The sequence below is a fragment of the Eschrichtius robustus genome, chromosome 10, assembly GCF_028021215.1.
Source record: "Eschrichtius robustus isolate mEscRob2 chromosome 10, mEscRob2.pri, whole genome shotgun sequence".
NCBI classification, from domain to species: domain Eukaryota; kingdom Metazoa; phylum Chordata; class Mammalia; order Artiodactyla; family Eschrichtiidae; genus Eschrichtius; species Eschrichtius robustus.
Window position 1 is genome coordinate 48,025,142 of NC_090833.1, and position 19,350 is coordinate 48,044,491.

Below are 19,350 nucleotides of genomic sequence, written 5' to 3' on the forward strand. Positions count from 1 at the left end.
TTAAATTTATGGAGGCTTGATTTGTGACCCAAGGTGTGATCTATCCTGGAGAATGTTCCATGCGCACTTGAAAAGAAAGTGTAATCTGCTGTTTTTGGATGGAATGTCCTATAAATATCAATTAAATCTATCTGGTCTATTGTGTCATTTAAAGCTTGTGTCTCCTTATCAATTTTCTGTTTGGATGATCTGTCCCTTGGTGTAAGTGAGGTGTTAATGTCCCCCACTATTGCTGTGTTACTGTTGATTTCCTCTTTTATAGCTGTTAGCAGTTGCCTTATGTATTGGGGTGCTCCTGTGTTGGGTGCATATATATTTATAATTGTTATATCTTCTTGGATTGATCCCTTGATCATTATGTAGTGACCTTCCTTGTCTCTTGTAACATTCTTTATTTTAAAGTCTATTTTATCTGATATGAGTATTGCTACTCCAGGTTTCTTTTGATTTCCATTTGCATGGAATATCTTTTTCCATCCCCTCACTTTCAGTCTGTATGTGTCCCTAGGTCTGAAGTGAGTCTCTTGTAGACAGCCTATATATGGGTCTTGTTTTTGTATCCATTCGGCGAGCCTGTGTCTTTTGGTTGGAACATTTAATCCATTCAGGTTTAAGGTAATTATCGATATGTGTGTTCCTATTAGCATTTTCTTAATTGTTTTGGGTTTGTTTTTGTAGGTCCTTTTCTTCTTTTGTGTTTCCCACTTAGAGAAGTTTCTTTAACATTTGTTGTAGAGCTGGTTTGGTGTTGCTGAATTCTCTTAGCTTTTGCTTTTCTGTAAAGCTTTTGATTTCTCCGTCAAATCTGAATGAGATCCTTGCCGGGTAGAGTAATCTGGGTTGTAGTTTCTTCCCTTTTATCACTTTAAATATATCATGCCACTCCCTTCTGGCTTGTTGAGTTTCTGCTGTGAAATCAGCTGTTAACCTTATGGGAGTTCCCTTGTATGTTATTTGTTGTTTTTCCCTTGTTGCTTTCAGTAATTTTTCTTTGTCTTTAATTTTTGTGAATTTGATTACTATGTGTCTCAGTGTGTTTCTCCTTGGGTTTATCCTGCCTGGGGTTCTCTGTGCGTCCTGGACTTGGGTGGCTATTTCCTTTCCCATGTTAGGGAAGTTTTCGACTATAATCTCTTCAAATATTTTCTTGCGTCCTTTCTCTCTGTCTTCTCCTTTTGGGACCCGTATTATGTGAATGTTGTTGTGTTTAATGTTTTCCCAGAGGTCTCTTAGACTGTCTTCATTTCTTTTCATTCTTTTTTCTTTATTCTGTTCTGTGGCAGTGAATTCCACCTTTCTGTCTTCTGGGTCACTTATGCGTTCTTCTGCCTCAGTTATTCTGCTATTGAGTCCTTCTAGTGTATTTTTCATTTCAGTTATTGTATTGTTCATCTCTGTTTGTTTGTTCTTTAATTCTTCTAGGTGTTTGTTCTTTAATTCTTCTAGGTCTTTGTTAAACATTTCTTGCATCTTCTCGATCTTTGCCTCCATTCTTTTTCCAAGGTCCTGGATCATCTTCACTATCATTATTCTGAATTCTTTTTCTGGAAGGTTGCCTATCTCCACTTCATTTAGTTGTTTTCTGGGGTTTTATCTTGTTCCTTCATCTGGTACACAGTCCTCTGCCTTTTCATTTTGTCTGTGTTTCTGTGAATGTGGTTTTCCTTCCACAGGCTGCAGAATTGTAGTTCTTGTTGCTTCTGCTGTCTGCCCTCTGGTGGATGAGGCTATCTAAGAGGCTTGTGCAAGTTTCCTGATGCTAGGGACTGGTGGTAGGTAGAGCTGGGTATTGCTCTGGTGGGCAGAGCTCAGTAAAACTTTAATCTGCTTGTCTGTTGATGGGTGGAGCTGGGTTCCCTCCCTGTTCGTTGTTTGGCCTGAGGCGACCCAACACTGAAGCCTACCCGGCCTTTGGTGGGGCTAATGGCAGACTCTGGGAGGGCTTACGCTAAGGAGTACTTCCCAGAACTTTTGCTGCCAGTGTCCTTGTCCTCATGGTGAGACAGAGCCACCTCCCGCCTCTGCAGGTGACCCTCCAGTCCTCGCAGGTAGGTCTGGTTCAGTCTCCTATGGGGTCACTGCGCCTTCCCCTGGGTCCTGATGCGCACACTACTTTGTGTGTGCCCGCCAAGAGTGCAGTTTCTGTTTCCCCCAGTCCTGTTGAAGTCCTGCAGTCAAATCCCGCTAGCCTTCAAAGTCTGATTCTCTAGGAATTCCTCCTCCCGTTGCCAGCTCCCCAGGTTGGGAAGCATGACATGGGGCTCAGAACCTTCACTCCAGTGGGTGATCTTCTGTGGTATAAGTGTACTCCAGTTTTTGAGTCACCCACCCAGCAGTTATAGGATTTGATTTTTTTGTGTTTGAGCCCCTCCTACCATCTCATTGTGGCCTCTCGTTTGTCTTTGGATGTGGGGTATCTTTTTTGGTGAGTTCCATTGTCTTCCTGTCATTGATTGTTCAGCAGTTAGTTGTGATTCCATTGCTCTCGCAGGAGGGAGTGAGCTCATGTCCTTCTACTCCGCCATCTTGAACCAATCTCCCTGGTTAACAGTTTTTGATACCAATTTTTTTTGACGTTTTCATTAAGGTCCTTGTAAATGTTTTACAAGGACGAGAAAGAAAAAGTAACATTCAGTCTTTATAATTAATAAGTCAGTGAAATACAATCTTTTTTTAAGTGCTGATACTTTTTTTCTTTATATTTTTTATTATAGTAGATTTACAGTATTAGTTTCAGGTATACAACATAGTGATTCAATATTTTTATAGGTTATACTCCGTTTAAAGTTATTATAAAAGAATGGCTAGATTTCCCTGTGCTGTACAATATATCCTTGTTGCTTATTTATTTCATACATAGTAGTTTGTATGTCTTAATCCCATACCCTTATGTTGCCCCCCCACCTACTCTCTCCTCACTGGTAACTACTAGTTTGTTCTCTGTGTCTGTGAGTCTGTTTCTGTTTTGTTATATTCATTTGTTTGTTTTATTTTTTAGGTTACACTTATAAGTGATAATATAGAGTATTTGTCTTTCTCTGTCTGACTTATTTCACTAAGTAGAATACCCTTTAGGTCCATCCACGTTGCAAATGGCAGAATTTCATTCTTTTTTATGGCTGAGTAATATTCCATAAATATAATCTATTTTAAATTTAGGCTTTTTAAAGATATTGAATCCAGTTTTCTCTCTACCTAAAACATTTCACCAGCACACAACTCAAATAATGCTCTGGTTCACGTATATGTATGTTGAAATATATGATTAATTTACTCAGTAAGTTTATATTAATATCATGTAACTTGAGAATTTGTGAAAACATACTATATTTCCTGGTCTGAGGTTTTTTTGTTTATCTTTGAAATGGTTTCAGTGCTTAGAGTGTTCTGTAATGTCCCTTTTATAATATAAATTGATTAAAAATAAACTATGAAATATGAAAGCAGTTCTCTGCAAATTTGTATTTTTTTTCAATATTTGAAATGCAAATAATTAAGTTGTGTCTTAAGGAGTTTTTTTTTTTAGATTTGTTTTGTTCAAAGTTAAATTCTGCTTTTTGACACTTAAGCTTATAATCGTAAATAGCTTAATTACATTGCCTTTTCATTACTCTTTTTAAAAGTCCTTTTTTTTTTTTTTTTTTTCTCCTAACCCCAAGGTTTCGGCCTCATCAGGATGCAGACCCTGAAAAGCCACGTGTTGCTGCTTTAATTGACAGGCTCATTGCTTTTAAAAATAATGATAATGGAGCTTGGGTCAGAGGGGGAGACATTGTCGTTCAGAATTCAGCGTGGGTATTCTCTATGAAATTATTATCTGATGACACTGATGTATTTATTTTTTAAGACTATTTTTAAAAACCCAAAAAAAAAAAAAAAAAACCCAGTAGACTGAAAGTACAGTGGTGGTTTCTGGAATCATAGTATCATTACTAATAGAACAAGCTCTGAGGAAATATGCTAGCATTAACTGACTGCAAATGTTTGGAATCGTCTCATTCTGCTGCTTTTATTGGAACTGAACTTGTCTGGTGACATGAGAGCTTTTTGATGAGATTGAACAGAAACTGGGACTTTTAACTTTATGTAACAAACATGGTCTATGTCAGAGAGCTAAATAAAGATTTTGAAACTACCTGCATTTTTTTCCTTCCTTTGGAAACTCAGTTTCCTGATGTTCTTCCACTGCCATTCAAAACAAAAGTTTTGAATTTTCCCTTAATAAGTCTGTTGACTTATGTCTTAACATGACTTGAGGCAGTAAGCATCTTGCTTTTCCATTTGTATAATTTTAGGAGAAGTCTGATGTATGTTGAGGTAAGATTTGGTGTTCAGGAGTCTAGAAAAATGTTTTTTTCTGGCTGGTACTGACATTAGCTGCTTGGTATTTTACCATCATCTCTGACTTTTATCATGCAAAAAAAATGGATATTGTATAAAATCTGTAGAAATAGCTTGGGTATTAATGTTGAAAAGTTTTGAAGAGAATACCATGATCTAATCGTTAAAAATCAGTCGTTCCTTGATATCCGTGGGGGATTGGTTCCAGGACTCCCCATGGGTACCAAAATCCTGATGCTCAAGTTCCTTATGTAAAATGGCATAGTATTTGCATATAACCTACACACATCCTCCTGTATACTTTAAATCATCTCTATAACTTATTATATCCAAGACAATGTAAATGCTATCTAAATAGTTGTAAATGCAATGTAAACGCTATGTAAATAGTTGTCAGCACTGGACAAATTTAAGTTTTGCCTTTTGGAATTTTCCAGAATTTTTTTTTTAATATTTCTGATCCACAGTTGGTTGAATCTGTGGGTGCAGAACCCACAGATATGGGGGCCAAGTATAATGATAAAAATTATAATTATAGCTAACACTTACTTACCTGCTGCTTACTCTGTGCCAGACACTGTTCTAAATAGTTGACACTAATTAGCATTTGAATGCTTTCAAGTATCCTATGAGGAAGCTTATATTATTATTTCAACCTTTAGGTGAGAAAACTGAGGGACAAACAGGTTGAATAACTTGCCACACAGCTAGTAATTGGCAAAGCTGAGATTGGAACCAGGTGCCTTCACTGTGGAGCCTATGCTTTTCATTATTGGAAAGTGAAATTTTTATGTGGTCTTGGACAGTAAACATTACTGGAACTTCCTGGATTTTATAACAATTAAATATTTTGAGAGAATTACCTCTTCTTACATGATGTGATAAATTAAAATGTTCCCTCATTCTCTTTTTTCTTATAGATTTGCAGATAATGGAATAGGACTGACCTTTGCCAGGTTTGTAATTACTTTTAAAAATACTTATCTGATTATTTTAAAGCTGTAAGGTAAAATAACCTTGATATATACTTTTTGATAACACAGGAATGTTATATCATTTATTAACATTAAAAAAATTAGCACTCACTTCCTGATGCCACTTGAGGGCCAAAAATACACTTTTATTGATTAATTGAATTTATACCAAAATAGGAGATGAATCTAGCTGGAATTACACAGAAGGGTAGGCCCACCATATTTTTTGCTTAAAAGAAAACACTTGAGCTTTAGATTAAAGATCTTAAAAAGTAGGGGAATAAAGAGGAAGGGATTAAAAGTTGGGAGCAGATTAAATATTTTCTTTCTTAGGAGTTGGTCTAATTTCACAGTGGTCTTTAAGAACTAAACTTTTTATGTTATATATTTTTCTCCAGATAGCAGTTATTCTCATTGCCATCTTAAACATGCTTATCCACTAATTATTGTCCAGGGCAAGTTTATTCTCCTCATTTGCAGTATTGTTGCTTGGGACTGAAATAATTAGTTATTGCTGCTAAATTAAATCTCGTTTGTTTAAATCTAATTTGCCAAGCACATATTAATTTATAAGAGGTATGTTCAATTTTGAGGCACCTTTTGATGACTCACTAATATGTATCAGAAAAAGCTACTGGCTACTTTGAAAATTTTTAGGTTTTTAAAGTTATAGCTTGCCTTCATTTGAGGGTCAGTTTAAATTTCCTAGAGATGTGTGGTTAATGATTATTCTCATTTTAACAGTGACGGAAGCTTCCCAAGTGATGAAGGTTCCAGCCAAGAGGTATCTGAATCTCTCTTTGTTGGGGAGAGCAGGAATTACGGATTTCAGGGTGGTCAGAACAAGTATGTAGGCACTGGAGGAATAGACCAGAAGCCTCGGACGTTACCCAGGAACAGGTAAGCATTGCTTTATCAGAGGAGTGTTAAATTTAAACAATAAATGAAAACCTAACCCTTACAAAAGTTTCTGTAATAATTCTGTATCAATTGGTTCTCACTGTGACACTTTTCCCACCTTATCTTATTATTATTAAAACTATTATTCTTGTTGTTATTATTGCTATTACTATTGTGTGTATTATCCTCTGGAATTCTGGAGCATTAACTATTAAACACTTTATAGATTTCATTATCAGTTTTATGATGAAGGAACCTATCTTGTTTATCCTTCCTGTATAAGACCTTATATAAGCTGGTAATCGTTTTTTTTTTTTTTCCTTCTTGAGAAAATTGCCAAACCATAAACTATGGACATTGAGTCAGTTTTCCCTCAATATGTGATGTTAGTTTTCAGAAATAGCCACTGGAAAAAGGAAATTACCTATTGAAAAGAGTCCTAGAAAATGAGGTGATAGATGCCAAAGCTGACTCAAAACCTAACCACAGCTGTATAATTAACAATGTTTCAGATGTTGAAAGGGTATGGGGGTAGACTTTGGGCATGTTTTCTGCCAAAATAATCATAGTCATTAAAATAGTACTTAGTACTAGAAAGATTCTTCAGAACTTTTAGGGAACTATTACGTAATTAATCTGTACCTCAGTTCTGAGACACAGTTTGGAGTTGTCATTTTACTCGTAAGAAAACCAGGTAGAGAAATACTAGTGTTCTAAAGACCTTACATTGGAGCTAATGTCAGAATTCATCAAACATCAATTCCCTTAAAGCTATATACTGTGTCTGGATATTGGGCTAGGACAGGTCAGGGGGATGGGGCAAACAGATAGTTGGCTTTGGAGGACAGGTAATGAGTGTTGGCCAAAGGGCTTAACTAGCTTCTGGCAAAGGGCAGCCTATGCTTGGCTCCTCTCGCCTGTGTTTGTTGTTGGGAAATATTGAACGTCTTTACTATATGCTACGCTATGTGTAGAACTCCTGTTAGTCAGACCGTGGAAGCCACTAGGAAAGGAACTTCATGGATTTTTTTTTTAATATTTTTATTTTATTTGTTTATTTATTTGTTTATTTATGGCTGTGTTGGGTCTTCGTTTCTGTGCGAGGGCTTTCTCTAGCCGCGGCAAGCGGGGGCCACTCTTCATCGCAGTGCGCGGGCCTCTCACTATCGCGGCCTCGCTTGTTGCGGAGCACAGGCTCCAGACGCGCAGGCTCAGTAATTGTGGCTCACGGGCCCAGTTGCTCCGCGGCATATGGGATCCTCCCAGACCAGGGCTCGAACCCGTGTCCCCTGCATTGGCAGGCAGATTCTCAACCACTGCGCCACCAGGGAAGCCCTCATGGATTTTTAATGGCTAACATTTATTACATGCTTATGATGTATCAGGCCCTGTTCTAAAATACTTTATTATTCAGTTAATCCTTGCAAAGCCCAGTGAGGTAGGTGCTGTCATCATCCTGCTTTATAAGTGAGTAACTTACTCAAAATAGCTAAGGTGGGACTCGAACACTGTTAGTTTGGCTTCAGTGCTCTGCTCTTTACAATTAGGCTAAAGCTGCCTCTTCTAATATGTAAATTGAAGAAAAAAAGCTGTATTAGTTGGGTATGGGCTGCAGTAAAAATGGTGGCCAATTCAATTCCATTATTTTTATTTTACACTGGCCTTTAGTTTTATTTCGAAATGCTATTGCTTCTTTGCTAAGGAGGAATTTTCGAAATGAAGATTACTAGTTGGTCAATGGATCCAGTTTTTATTTTACTGTATCTTTACAACCTTTTCTATGGCAGATGACTGTTTTGTGATGTATCCTTGGAAACACATCAAGAGGCATAGATTTTTAACTAGGCTATTTGATTTGCTTGCTAGCATCTATGTTTTTATTGTAAAACACCACCAAGTTGTAAACTAATTAGTTGCTATAGAGGTCCTCTGCAATGCCATTAAGAACGTAATAGGGGAAAAACCTAAGGGATCCAGAATATTATGGGTTTTGTACATTAATTATGGTTAATAACATATGATTAGTAGGTTAAGGAGTTTGTGTTGGAACAGAAAGGAGTAAAATGAATAAAACAAATTTCTCAGTCTAGCCATCCCCTTTGACATAGTAAGCCTTGCAGACTTACACCTTTGTACTTTTAAGCATATCATTTCTCCTTATTACTATCATTTAGTGGCTTGAAAGGAGGTTCTCTCTGTTTAAGCACAGATTTGTCTTTTGTTCTCATGCTAGAGAGTTTGGAACTAAAGCTAAAGTATATGAGTTATCAAAGAAAAGATCTTAACTGAGTTGATTCAAGGAAGCCAAGTCACCTTTTCAGACAAGCCTCCATTCTATCCAAAATAGCATCTCTCTTCTACCCAGTCTATTGTATTACTATGTCTTTACTTTCTTTAAGCACTTAATATCTGAAATTGTCCATTGTTTTTCTGTTTGCCTTTCTCACTGCAGTGTAGGTTTCATTTGATTGGAGATCTTGCTTGGTTACCACTGTATCCTAGAATTGTGCTTAGTGTATATGGGATATTCAACAGTATTTATAGAACAAGTATACAAGTGAAGTGCTGTTAAAGGGACAGGCCCATATGCATTAAACAAAATCTTGTATTTCAACAGGACATTTCCAATTAGAGGCTTTCAGATCTATGATGGGCCCATTCATGTCACCAGGTGCACTTTCAAACAATATGTGCCAACTCCAGATAGGCATACCAGTGCTATTGGCTTCCTCATGAAGAATTCTTGGCAGATAACCCCCAGGAATAACATCTCCCTTGTGAAGTTTGGTCCACATGTAAGTATGTTCTTATGGTTCCTACACAGTGAGTATGGTGGGAAGAGGAGGGATGGCACATTTCCAAAGACGAAAACACAAACGAAGGGTTTGTACTGAGTTTTTACGATTGGGAGGAGAAACCTATGCAAGAGCAACTCCTAATTCCATGTACTCTGTCCTGCTGAGTTCAAGGTGAGAACAGAAGTGCCATGTGACCTGGGGTATTTCTGATATTCTGGTGATATCTTCAAAGGGAAAATGACTTAAAGTGATGACACGGGGATGGGAATTGTCGAATTTCATAGGAACAAGAGGACATATAATTTGGTGAAATTCAGTATAATAATCCATGAAGAGATTTGGGTTTTACCTGGTATTTTACTTTTCTGGGGTCTATTCTTCTAGGGAACTAGAGGATAAAAGATTGGGAAAGAAGAGGAATAGTGGGGTGATATGAAACAAATTAGGTTATTTCTTATGTGAACTATTGGAAGGTTTTTATAAAGATTGCAAAGAAGACTTAGAAATAATTGTTTACAATGCCGCAGGCCACAGAAATAGTTTTCTTAGTAGTTTCGTCAGTACCCTCTTAACCATTAATACACAGGACAATCTGATTATATACTCCCGGCCTCTCCCCATCTTTCCACTTCTAAGATGACAGTAGTGTAGAGATTGAGTCTCAGACCGTATTGCTTTCTGCTCCCACAGGCAGCCACAATTGGAAAGTGGCTCATAGTTCTCTCATTCACGTCCACAGGCAAACTCTGTGGTTGCCCAGTTTAAAGAGAACTTAAGATAGTTTACCAAAGTCTATATCTGGTTTTCGTGAATAGCTGAGGCATGGAACAGAGGCACACGTGCAAACTGGGCTGTCAGCTTGGTTGACTGGTTCTCTTCTAGGCCACATAACTCCAGGGGAAGAGGAAGAGCTACACTGTGGATAGGGTCCCATGTAAATAAATAGGGTGGGTCTTGGATTACCTCTCCAGTGTAGAGGTTAGATGTTCGCTTAGTGCCCACATGGCTCTCCCCATGCACAGAGTTTGGTGATCACTGACATGGTCATACTGAAAAAACAGTTTTTAGATGTTTCGTTTGTTGCAGAGTTCTAGAGTTCTAACAGCCTAAGAGAATCCATGCTGTTTAAGTTTGGTGTTTCATCAGCCTGGAATTCTCTAAGGTGGCGATGCTCTGAAACCATTCATAAAGGGAATGGTCTGTCATATTTGTTATTCCTAAAAAGGTGGACAATATGCCCTAGACTTCTTTTAGATTAACCATAGGAGGTATAAGGAAAAAGAGAAAAGAGCCTAGAACTAAGAATTTAGAGCCACTTGTCCCACACATCACTGATTTTCTGTTGAGCCGCTTATCATTTAGATGTTCAGCTGATTTTAAAACTTCCTGATAAAAGCACTGTAGAGGTGTATCTGCATGGCTTGAATAACATTAGTAACTTACCACTAATAAGAAGCAGCTAAAGATTATAAAGCATGTAACCTGCAGCCTGCTTTGCAGCTGTGTACTATGTGTTCGATAAGGGCATTGAATTAACATTACCCGACATGAAAATTACTGAGCTGGACTTGGTCTATGTTGAGGAGAGAGAAGATAACACACACTTTTCAACAAGTTGTAGTGAGTCCAGTGGTCATGCAACCATACCAAGGCAACACTTAGATTGTGTTTTAGTTTGGAACTGTACTTATTTTTTGGTGGGAGGGGTCATTAACAAGCTAACTAAAGCATTTGTAGTGAAATAAAATGATTAGCTCAGGAGATAGAACTTATAATAGATTTTTATTTAATTGAGGTATGGTTTGCTTACAGGGAAACGCAGAGATCTTAAGTATAAAGTTCATAAGTTTTAACAAATACATATGACTGCATAGCTCCCCTTCCCACAACTATTCTAGTTTCTCTTACCATGGATTAGTTTTATCTGGGGAACAGGTAATAGTTTTTAAGTTGAAATAAGGGAAAATACCAAAGATGAAGTTGAATGCTTGCTGCTTGAACTCTACAAGGCTTTGGGAAATTTTTTTCCCCGTGCATGTCATAATTAATCAAAAATGTTGGTTGACAATTATGCTGTGACTCAGAACTGCTTTAACCTTAAAGTAATTGTAATGGATATGAAGTTGGGTCCTTGCAGGGAATGCTGGCTAACATGGCAGGAGCCCTCATTTTATGATGTCCTTGTTTTTCATTGCTTTCAGGTGTCTCTCAATGTCTTCTTTGGAAAGCCTGGTCCCTGGTTTGAAGACTGTGAGCTAGATGGTGATAAGAACTCCATATTCCATGACATTGATGGCTCTGTGACAGGATACAAGGATGCTTACGTGGGAAGAATTGACAACTACCTGATCCGCCATCCAAGCTGTGTAAATGTTACCAAATGGAATGCAGTGGTGTGCAGTGGGAACTATGCCCAGGTAGGCCAGAACGCATTGTGATGCCTGATTCCTTACCAGCTCCTGACAACACTGCTTCTGTGAGGAGGACTCTTCAGCTCTTTGGGATGATTGATACTTTCCAAAGCATGGGGTTTTTTGGGTTTTTTTTGGGAAAAAAAAAGAAAAAAATTCATTAGGAATCATAGACTCACGGAATTTTATTTATAGTTCCCCCACTCCAAACCAATTTAAAAGTGGAAAAGTGAGCCCAAGAGAAGTAAGATAACTTGCCCTTGGTTAAATATGGTTGGGATGTAGTTGGGGTGAGAACCCATATTTCCTGAGTTCCTAGGCCAGGTTTTTTTGCTGTGCTACAGCTGTGTCCCCTGAGAGGGCGTTTCACTCTTCGCTTTCAGGGTTATTATCTCTATTTTTATCTCTAAATTAGGGACTCTGACTTGTGAGGCAGAATATCAGTAGGTCACACGGAAAGTGAGATGTTCTCAGAAACAGAGCTAGGAATTGGAATGAGTGGACACGGAAGGAATCCAAGGAAATTCTGCAAATTACATTATGATATAATGTCTATGAAAATATGAAGGGGATGATATAGATTGGGAAACACTTCTTTGAAAACATTAAGCTAGTGTGCATTTATTAACTGGATGCCCAGTATAAGAGGATGGAATAATTAGGGAGGTAGTATGTTAAGAGCACAGATGCCGGAACCAGGTTGCATGGGTTTGAATTCTGGCTTTGTTATTTCCTTAAATATGAGATGGGTAAGTTAATTAACTGCTCTGTGCCTCTGCTCAGTGAGGATAATATTAGATCCTCTCGTATATGGCTGTTGTGAGGATAGAATGCGCGAGTATTGGTAAAGCATTTCACCCGTGGCCTAGCACATAGTGAAGTGCTTGCTGCAATTAGTATTATTTGAAGAGCAGGGCTCTAAGTTGCAAAGATGATTTTAATAGTGGTATTTGATGGATGAAAGATTGCAGAATGGAGGTACCAGTTGCCCAGAATTTTGAAGAGAGCAGAATTTTATTTCCATATTTTAGACAATTACATGGTCATGTTTAATAATAGATGTTAAGAGAAATAATAGAGGAAAACGATAATTGGAGCATGGAGAGGAGAATTAGAGGAAGAGCAAAGTATCTTCCAAGGCAGACTGGGCTCTGATAGCCTGAAAGGCAGGAAAGAAGCCTCCCTTGTTAATGTGCTGCTGAGTGCTCTTATTTGCAGGGTAGGTTCTTCCTGGGGAAGGACCAGTTCTGTGACGGAGCCCCTCCACTGAGCTCTGGCTACTTTGCCCATCAAGGGTGTTTTTGTGGCTCCTGCTTTTCAACTTCTTGAGCCCCCTGAGTTGTATGTGGTTTCTACCATCTAAGCTTTCTATAGTGGGAGCTTCTTGGAGCAGAATTCTTTATTACTCTTCAGACTTTGAATCATGACTGTTAAAGAATGCTATGATTCTTAAATTAAAAAAAAAAACTTTAAAAAGATTCTCATTTATAGACAAGACAAAGGGCTTAAGAGGGGTAAAGATTAGAGAGCTTTTTCTGGTTTATTTTAATGGAGTATTAGCTTCTTTGTTGTGGGATTTCTCATCCCCATGGGAGCGAGAGGAGTCATACTTGCCTAAGTTCTGGGAACGACAAGGAAAGGATGGAGAAATAATTATAGTAAAATAAAGAAGAAAAGAATGTGGTTGAAAATGTGATTTCTTCTTCCATTCGTTTTATTCTTAACCAGAATTGCCCTCTAAAATTAAGTTGACTCATTAATGCCTAAGAAGATATAGAAATTCTAGAATTAAAATAAAACAAAGATAAAAAGCTTTTAATTCTTTAGTAGCTACAGTTTTAGTTAAATTGGTAGCCATGTGTATTCCAAGGTACATGTATTTGTCTGTCTTAAAGTGGTATGTGCTCACTCATGAAGACTTTATATTTTATTATAAATGTCTCTGTATAGTCTTTGGATTTTCTAAGGTATTTGAGAATGTGAACCTGATAACTTCTATCTTAAAAAGCAAAGTAGTAATTCTATTTATATTTGAAGATGAAGAAAGAAAAAAGTGTCTAATACTGCCCAGGGGGCTCTGGGAATGGTAGGACAGAAATTTTCTCCTGAGAATTTGGAATTTGGGCTGGGAGCCCAGATATGTAGCCATTTGTTTTCTTGGATGATGTATAATACTGTATTTTTTTAGCAAAAGATAGAAGCAACTGGATCTCAAGATAGAATAATCATTCTTTAGCTATTTGTAAATATATTTTAATGGGATGTCTGCTCTTTGCTGACCCAAGGGTAAAGGTGCTCGGGAAGAAAGGTGGTAACATAAGGAGAATGTGCCACCTCAAATCCTTCTTGGATTTGGAAGAAGGCAGGATATATATATGTGTGTGTATATATGTGTGTGTTTGGCGGGGGTGTATTCTATTATATATATATATATATTTTTTAATAGCTACTTTATTTATTTATTTATTTATTTATTTATTTATTTATTTATTTATTTATAGCTGTGTTGGGTCTTCGTTTCGTGCGAGGGCTTTCTCTAGTTGCGGCAAGTGGGGGCCACTCTTCATCGTGGTGCGGGGGCCACTCTTCATCGCAGTGCGCGGGCCTCTCACCATCGCGGCCCCTCCCGCTGCGGGGCACAGGCTCCAGACGCGCAGGCTCAGCAGTTGTGGCTCACGGGCCCAGTTGCTCTGCGGCATGTGGTATCCTCCCAGACCAGGGCTTGAACCCGTGTCCCCTGCATTAGCAGGCAGATTCTCAACCACTGTGCCACCAGGGAAGCCCCTCTATTATATTTTAACCTATTATATTATGAAATATAGATCAAATATAAACATTTAAATACAGAATAAATAAATATAATATATTAAACATATATATTTAAATGTAGTCTCAAAATATATATTTCCTATCTCTATTTTAATCTTTAAGTGGTGTCAGTAGAGAAGAGTACTGTAGTCAAACATGAATGAGAGTTAAGAAGACTTTCTGGCTCAAAGAATTTATAATTGAGGAATCAATATGGATAAAACTGCAGAAATCAGAGAAAGAGAAAACAGAGAGAAGTAGCGTGGATTAAATGCAACATTCTGCAAATGTTTTAATACTTCTGGGGAATTCTGTTACAGGATACTGATTTGTTTTAGGAAATTGTTCTGAGGTTTGTTCTTTGGAGGATGCATTTGGGGAAGATTTTGTTTTGGCGCAGTTTGGGGCTCAAATGCCACTGGAATAAGTTCAGGGCTTTCAAGTTTGCCTCAGTTTAATATGTTTTTCCAGTTTTTGCAGAACTCTTTATAACTTTTTTTTTAATGGGTGGAAAATGACTTCTTAGGCTGATGTAGGTCATGGAAAATAGAAAGCCAAAGCTCTGAGATATTTTAAATTTCCATCTCTTATTTCAGAGGAAAGTCTTTCAGATTTGACTAGAGGGTATCAGTTTTCACATTAATTTACTAATTTTTTGTATGTGTGTACTTCAGATTGAGGGATTTCTTTGACAAGCTATGTAAACCACAAAGGTTTTATATTCTAACAAATAAGCTGGCCTGTTGTGGAAGAGATGATGAAGATCTTGGCTAGCAGAACACATGGTCTGTTTTTACTATTTCAGTTTAAGCATGCTTCATTGTAAGTGGAGCTTAGGATGAAGTTGGCTACTACTCAGTTAGTCTGGCACGGATCATAGAATCTCTCTTTTGAAAGTAGAGACATTTGACTTTGTGCTAGATATGTTTTCTTTAGCTACTTAAATTTTCATTATTTATTTATTAATAATGATCCTTAATTATTTTTTGAAGGTCTATGTGCAGACATGGAGCACTCAGAATCTGACTATGACCATCACACGAGATGAGTATCCAGCCTACCCTATGGTGCTCCGGGGAATTAACCAGAAGGCAACCTTTCCGCAGTACCAGCCTGTGATCATGCTGGAGAAGGGCTACACCATCCATTGGAATGGGCCAGCACCGAAGACTGCTTTTCTATACCTCATAAACTTCAACAAGTATGCTTCTATTACTGTTATTTCAAATACTTGGGCAAGTAGTAATTTAGCGGAGAAAAACAATAGCCTATCTCCTTTGTAGCAAGTAAAGAACTCCAACTTTATGTACTTTGTTCCTCCTGTGGGGAGGCTATATATGTTATATTAATGGAATTAAGAGATTGTATAAATTGAATTCTGTCCTATTAAAAGCATGTCTTTTTCTCTATGGTCAAGGAATTGTGGGCAGAAAGCCATTTATCGGTAGGTTTTAATACCGCCTGCTGAATACTTTAATTCTCCGTAGCTGGGATGGGAATAAATTTTATCTGGTGTTCCAGCTGAGCACTTGGTTACCTAGAAAGTAAAAAGATTTTTGAGGCCAAGTTTAGATTTGACAGAAGAGAGTAGTATGACTGATTATTCATGTCAGCAATGGGCAAGAAGTGGAAGAACTGTGGCATGGATAATGCCAGGTATTTGCCATCCCTGCCAGAATGTGAAAGCATCTTTCTATCCCTTCTTGATTTCTCAGTTGTCTGCTCTAATAATATTACTTTCAATCAAGGGCTCTATTTTTACATTAATTTATTTAAGCGTTTACTGTGTGCCAGTTGATATAAAGATGACTGAGAGAAGTATTTGCCCTTCAGGAGCTCACAGTATACAGGTGGAACAAAATTTAAGTAAATAAACCAGTACTGTTTTTTAAAGGACAAAATATAAGAGCAGTTATTCTGCCTAAGGGAGTTGGGCCAGGCTGCACTGAGAAGTGATAGCAAGTGATCAGTTTTGTTACAAAAGCAGCAGAGTTGGGAAAGGGCTAGTTCTGCTCAGGGACTGATGGATTGAGTGTGATGGGAGCGTAGGTCGGGGAAGTGACAGAAGATGAGACTAGAAACAAGAGCTGGGACTATCTAGATGTGTGATGGTTAACCCATGGGACTCCATGAAACTGCTCAGATATCTACCTGAAAAATTGGTTTGTTCACGTGACTGGTCATAAAGGTTGACTCGTCAGAACTCTCTTAAAATACCCAATTGGAATGAACAGAGATAGACATAGAACATGTAGGAATTCCCCTCTAAGGATGGCTGAACATCATGGTAGATGCTCTTATTCTGAGATGATAGGCCTCTGGCACATGCTCTAAACTGAACCATTACTATTTTCCTGTAACACTGGCTGCTGCTTCTCTATGCCCTTGCTGGACAATTGCACCTTCACTTACTGAGTCAACCAAGCCAAAAAAATCTCAGGACTCATCCTTGCCTCTTTCTTTTCTCTCATTTCTCCATCCTATCAGTGGCCAAGCCCTGTTGATCCTGTCTGCTTAATTAATGTTTTCAAATCTCTCCACTTCTTTCCACCGTCACTGCTTGTGACTGAGTTTAGGTCATTATCCTCTCTTGCCTGGATCCCTGCAGCAGCCTCCTACTCGGTCTCCCCACCTCCCTCCACCTTCAATCCTTGGTCCACATTGTGTCCAGGGTGCGGGTTCTAAAAGCCAATCTGATATTGTCACCCCCATCAGTGAGCTGCCTAGAAGTCAATGAAGGAACAAACGATTGTCAGAGAGGGTGGAGGAGATATGTGGAAGAGTGATCCGCAATCCAAAAAGTTGTATCTGGCAGGTTATGAATCTGAGGTGAGGTATTATAATCAAATGGTATGCAGAGTTCTGCACATACAAGGCATAACTTTTGAATAAATACTAAGAAAGTAAAAAGATTTTAAAGTGAAAAAAAGAATGAGCCCAGAAGTTTCAAAACTCCATATGGGCTTGAAATTCAGTCCAACTTTCCTTGTTTAATTATCTAAAAGTTTGTAAAAGTTACATCATGGGCAGAGGCAAGAGGAGGAGATGGATAATTTTTTTTCCAAATTTAATATAATTATAGAGAGGTCATGGATTTTGTCATAGTGGCACTTTTGAAAATAACAGTTTAAAAGTTATAAAAGCTGTACTTATTCATTAAACAAAATAAGGAAATACAGAAAAACATTAAAAAATTGCAATAACCTATAATTCTTCTAATCAAATTGAGGCATTATAAACATTTATAGGGTTCTCGTGTCTCTCCACCCTCAAGTGTTCTCTGAGCATATAAATATGCCAAAATTTATTTAACTACTCCATTCCCCTATGAACATTTAGATTGTTTTTCTCCTGCCCCTCTCCCCCTTTTGGTATTACAAGTGATACTGGATAGAACATCTTTTCTTATACATTTTTGGTCTGTATTTCTAATTTCTTAGTGGGATTACTGGATGAAATCTGTGTGAACAATTTTAAGGCATTGTTACATATTGTTTTAAAATTGTTTTGGATGATTAAAAAGTTCTGGAAATGGATAGTGGTGACGGTTGTACAACCTTGAGAATGTACTTAATGTCACTAAACCGTAGAGTGAAAAAAGGTCTAAAATGGTAAATTTTATATGTTACCACATGTATATTTTGCCACAACTTAAAGAATGCCAAAAAAAGAAATGATAAAAAAGGGGAAAATATTCTTAATGGTTTTCAAAAAGTATTAATTTTATATCTTAGGACATTAGGTAAGAAAAAACACTATGGCAATTTGGTAATATTCATCAAAGACTTTAAAAATGCATATACGTTTATCTCTAACAAATTTACCACTAAGAATTTATCCTAATGTAATTATAAAAGATAAAAATATATTTATGAATAAAAAAATTCTTTGGAAAGACTTTACCGGTGTACACTTCCACTATCAAGCTATTAGTGTTTCTTCCATTTTAGTATACCCATACCCAACTGTCTCAATTTTATTATCTGCTTGCAGTATCTAAGTACATTTTATCCAGCTTCTATTCACATTCCCTGAAGTCCTGTTGAAACCAAGAATTTTTTATAAGCCATATCATTGTTGTACGTATATTGAGGAGAGAAATTTGGGTAACATGTAAAAGTCGATGATTCATTAGTGTGTTAGGATTCAGGACTTTCATTGTTAGTGGCTCCATACACAGCAGAAATGTAAGGAGGAGAAGACCATGGCTGAAATTTATATATGCTGTAATACTCAAAATGTACTGGCTCAAATGTGAATTCATGTTTTTATTGTCTCTCCTTTATAGGAATGACTGGATTCGAGTTGGGCTCTGCTATCCGTCAAACACAAGTTTTCAGGTTACCTTTGGCTTTCTACAGCGGCATAATGGCTCATTATCCAAAATGGAAGAGTATGAGCCCTTGCATTCGCTGGAGGAATTGCAGAGGAAACAGTCTGAGAGGAAATTCTATTTTGACTCCAGCACAGGGTAATTCGGGGCAACCAGTGAATGAGAATTATTGCTGTTTTTCTTTAGTGGTGAAATTACTAGTTCTTCAGTGTAACTAAGAATAGATTGTGATGTGACGGCTGCTTAGAAAAGCAGCTGATGTGGGTAATTCTCTGCTCATCACCGTTAGAGGTTTAGAAGAGAACTAGAATGACTCGTAATTACAGTTGGCAGTAGGAATCGAGTGAGATGTTTGCTGTTTACCTATTAAGGCGATTTAGAAAGAGAAATTATCCTTGTCAATAAAGAACCAGTAGGCCCAATTGAAAATTAAAATAATGTTTTCCCTAACGACTCTAAAGATGATTATTTCCATATGATATAGTTCATATTTTAGTGAAAGCTCATTTTTCTCTTCCTTTAAGACTATCTCTCAAGTTGACCTTGGGTTTTAAAAAAATCACTGTGTAACCATGGCATATTTGCTTTCAACTTTCTCTAGGCTGCATCTTTCCACTTTTTAGTTCTAATCCTGTTCAGCTGGGGTCCTGTTGGCTTTGTCTGCTTTTATCCAGTTACAGTCTCTCGGCCTTTGGGTTATGGTAGGCTCTCTCTCCTGTACTCTTCCAGAAAGTAGCATGCTCCTTCAATATCCATCCCTTAAGCTGGCATTTCTACTCTATGCC

General features: G+C 37.6%; 1 protein-coding gene across 2 annotated transcripts in view; it reads left to right on the top strand.

Annotated features, from left to right (window-relative positions):
- The window catches only part of CEMIP2 (cell migration inducing hyaluronidase 2), a 78,574-nt gene that overhangs the window by 48,030 nt on the left and 11,194 nt on the right, over positions 1-19,350 (top strand). For both annotated transcript variants that reach the window (XM_068552554.1, XM_068552553.1), the window contains exons 13-19: positions 3,660-3,791; positions 5,262-5,297; positions 6,060-6,215; positions 8,833-9,010; positions 11,215-11,430; positions 15,225-15,433; positions 18,521-18,703. In XM_068552554.1, coding sequence (XP_068408655.1) covers positions 3,660-3,791; positions 5,262-5,297; positions 6,060-6,215; positions 8,833-9,010; positions 11,215-11,430; positions 15,225-15,433; positions 18,521-18,703 — 1,110 coding nt within the window. The remainder of the gene's footprint in view (positions 1-3,659; positions 3,792-5,261; positions 5,298-6,059; positions 6,216-8,832; positions 9,011-11,214; positions 11,431-15,224; positions 15,434-18,520; positions 18,704-19,350) is intronic.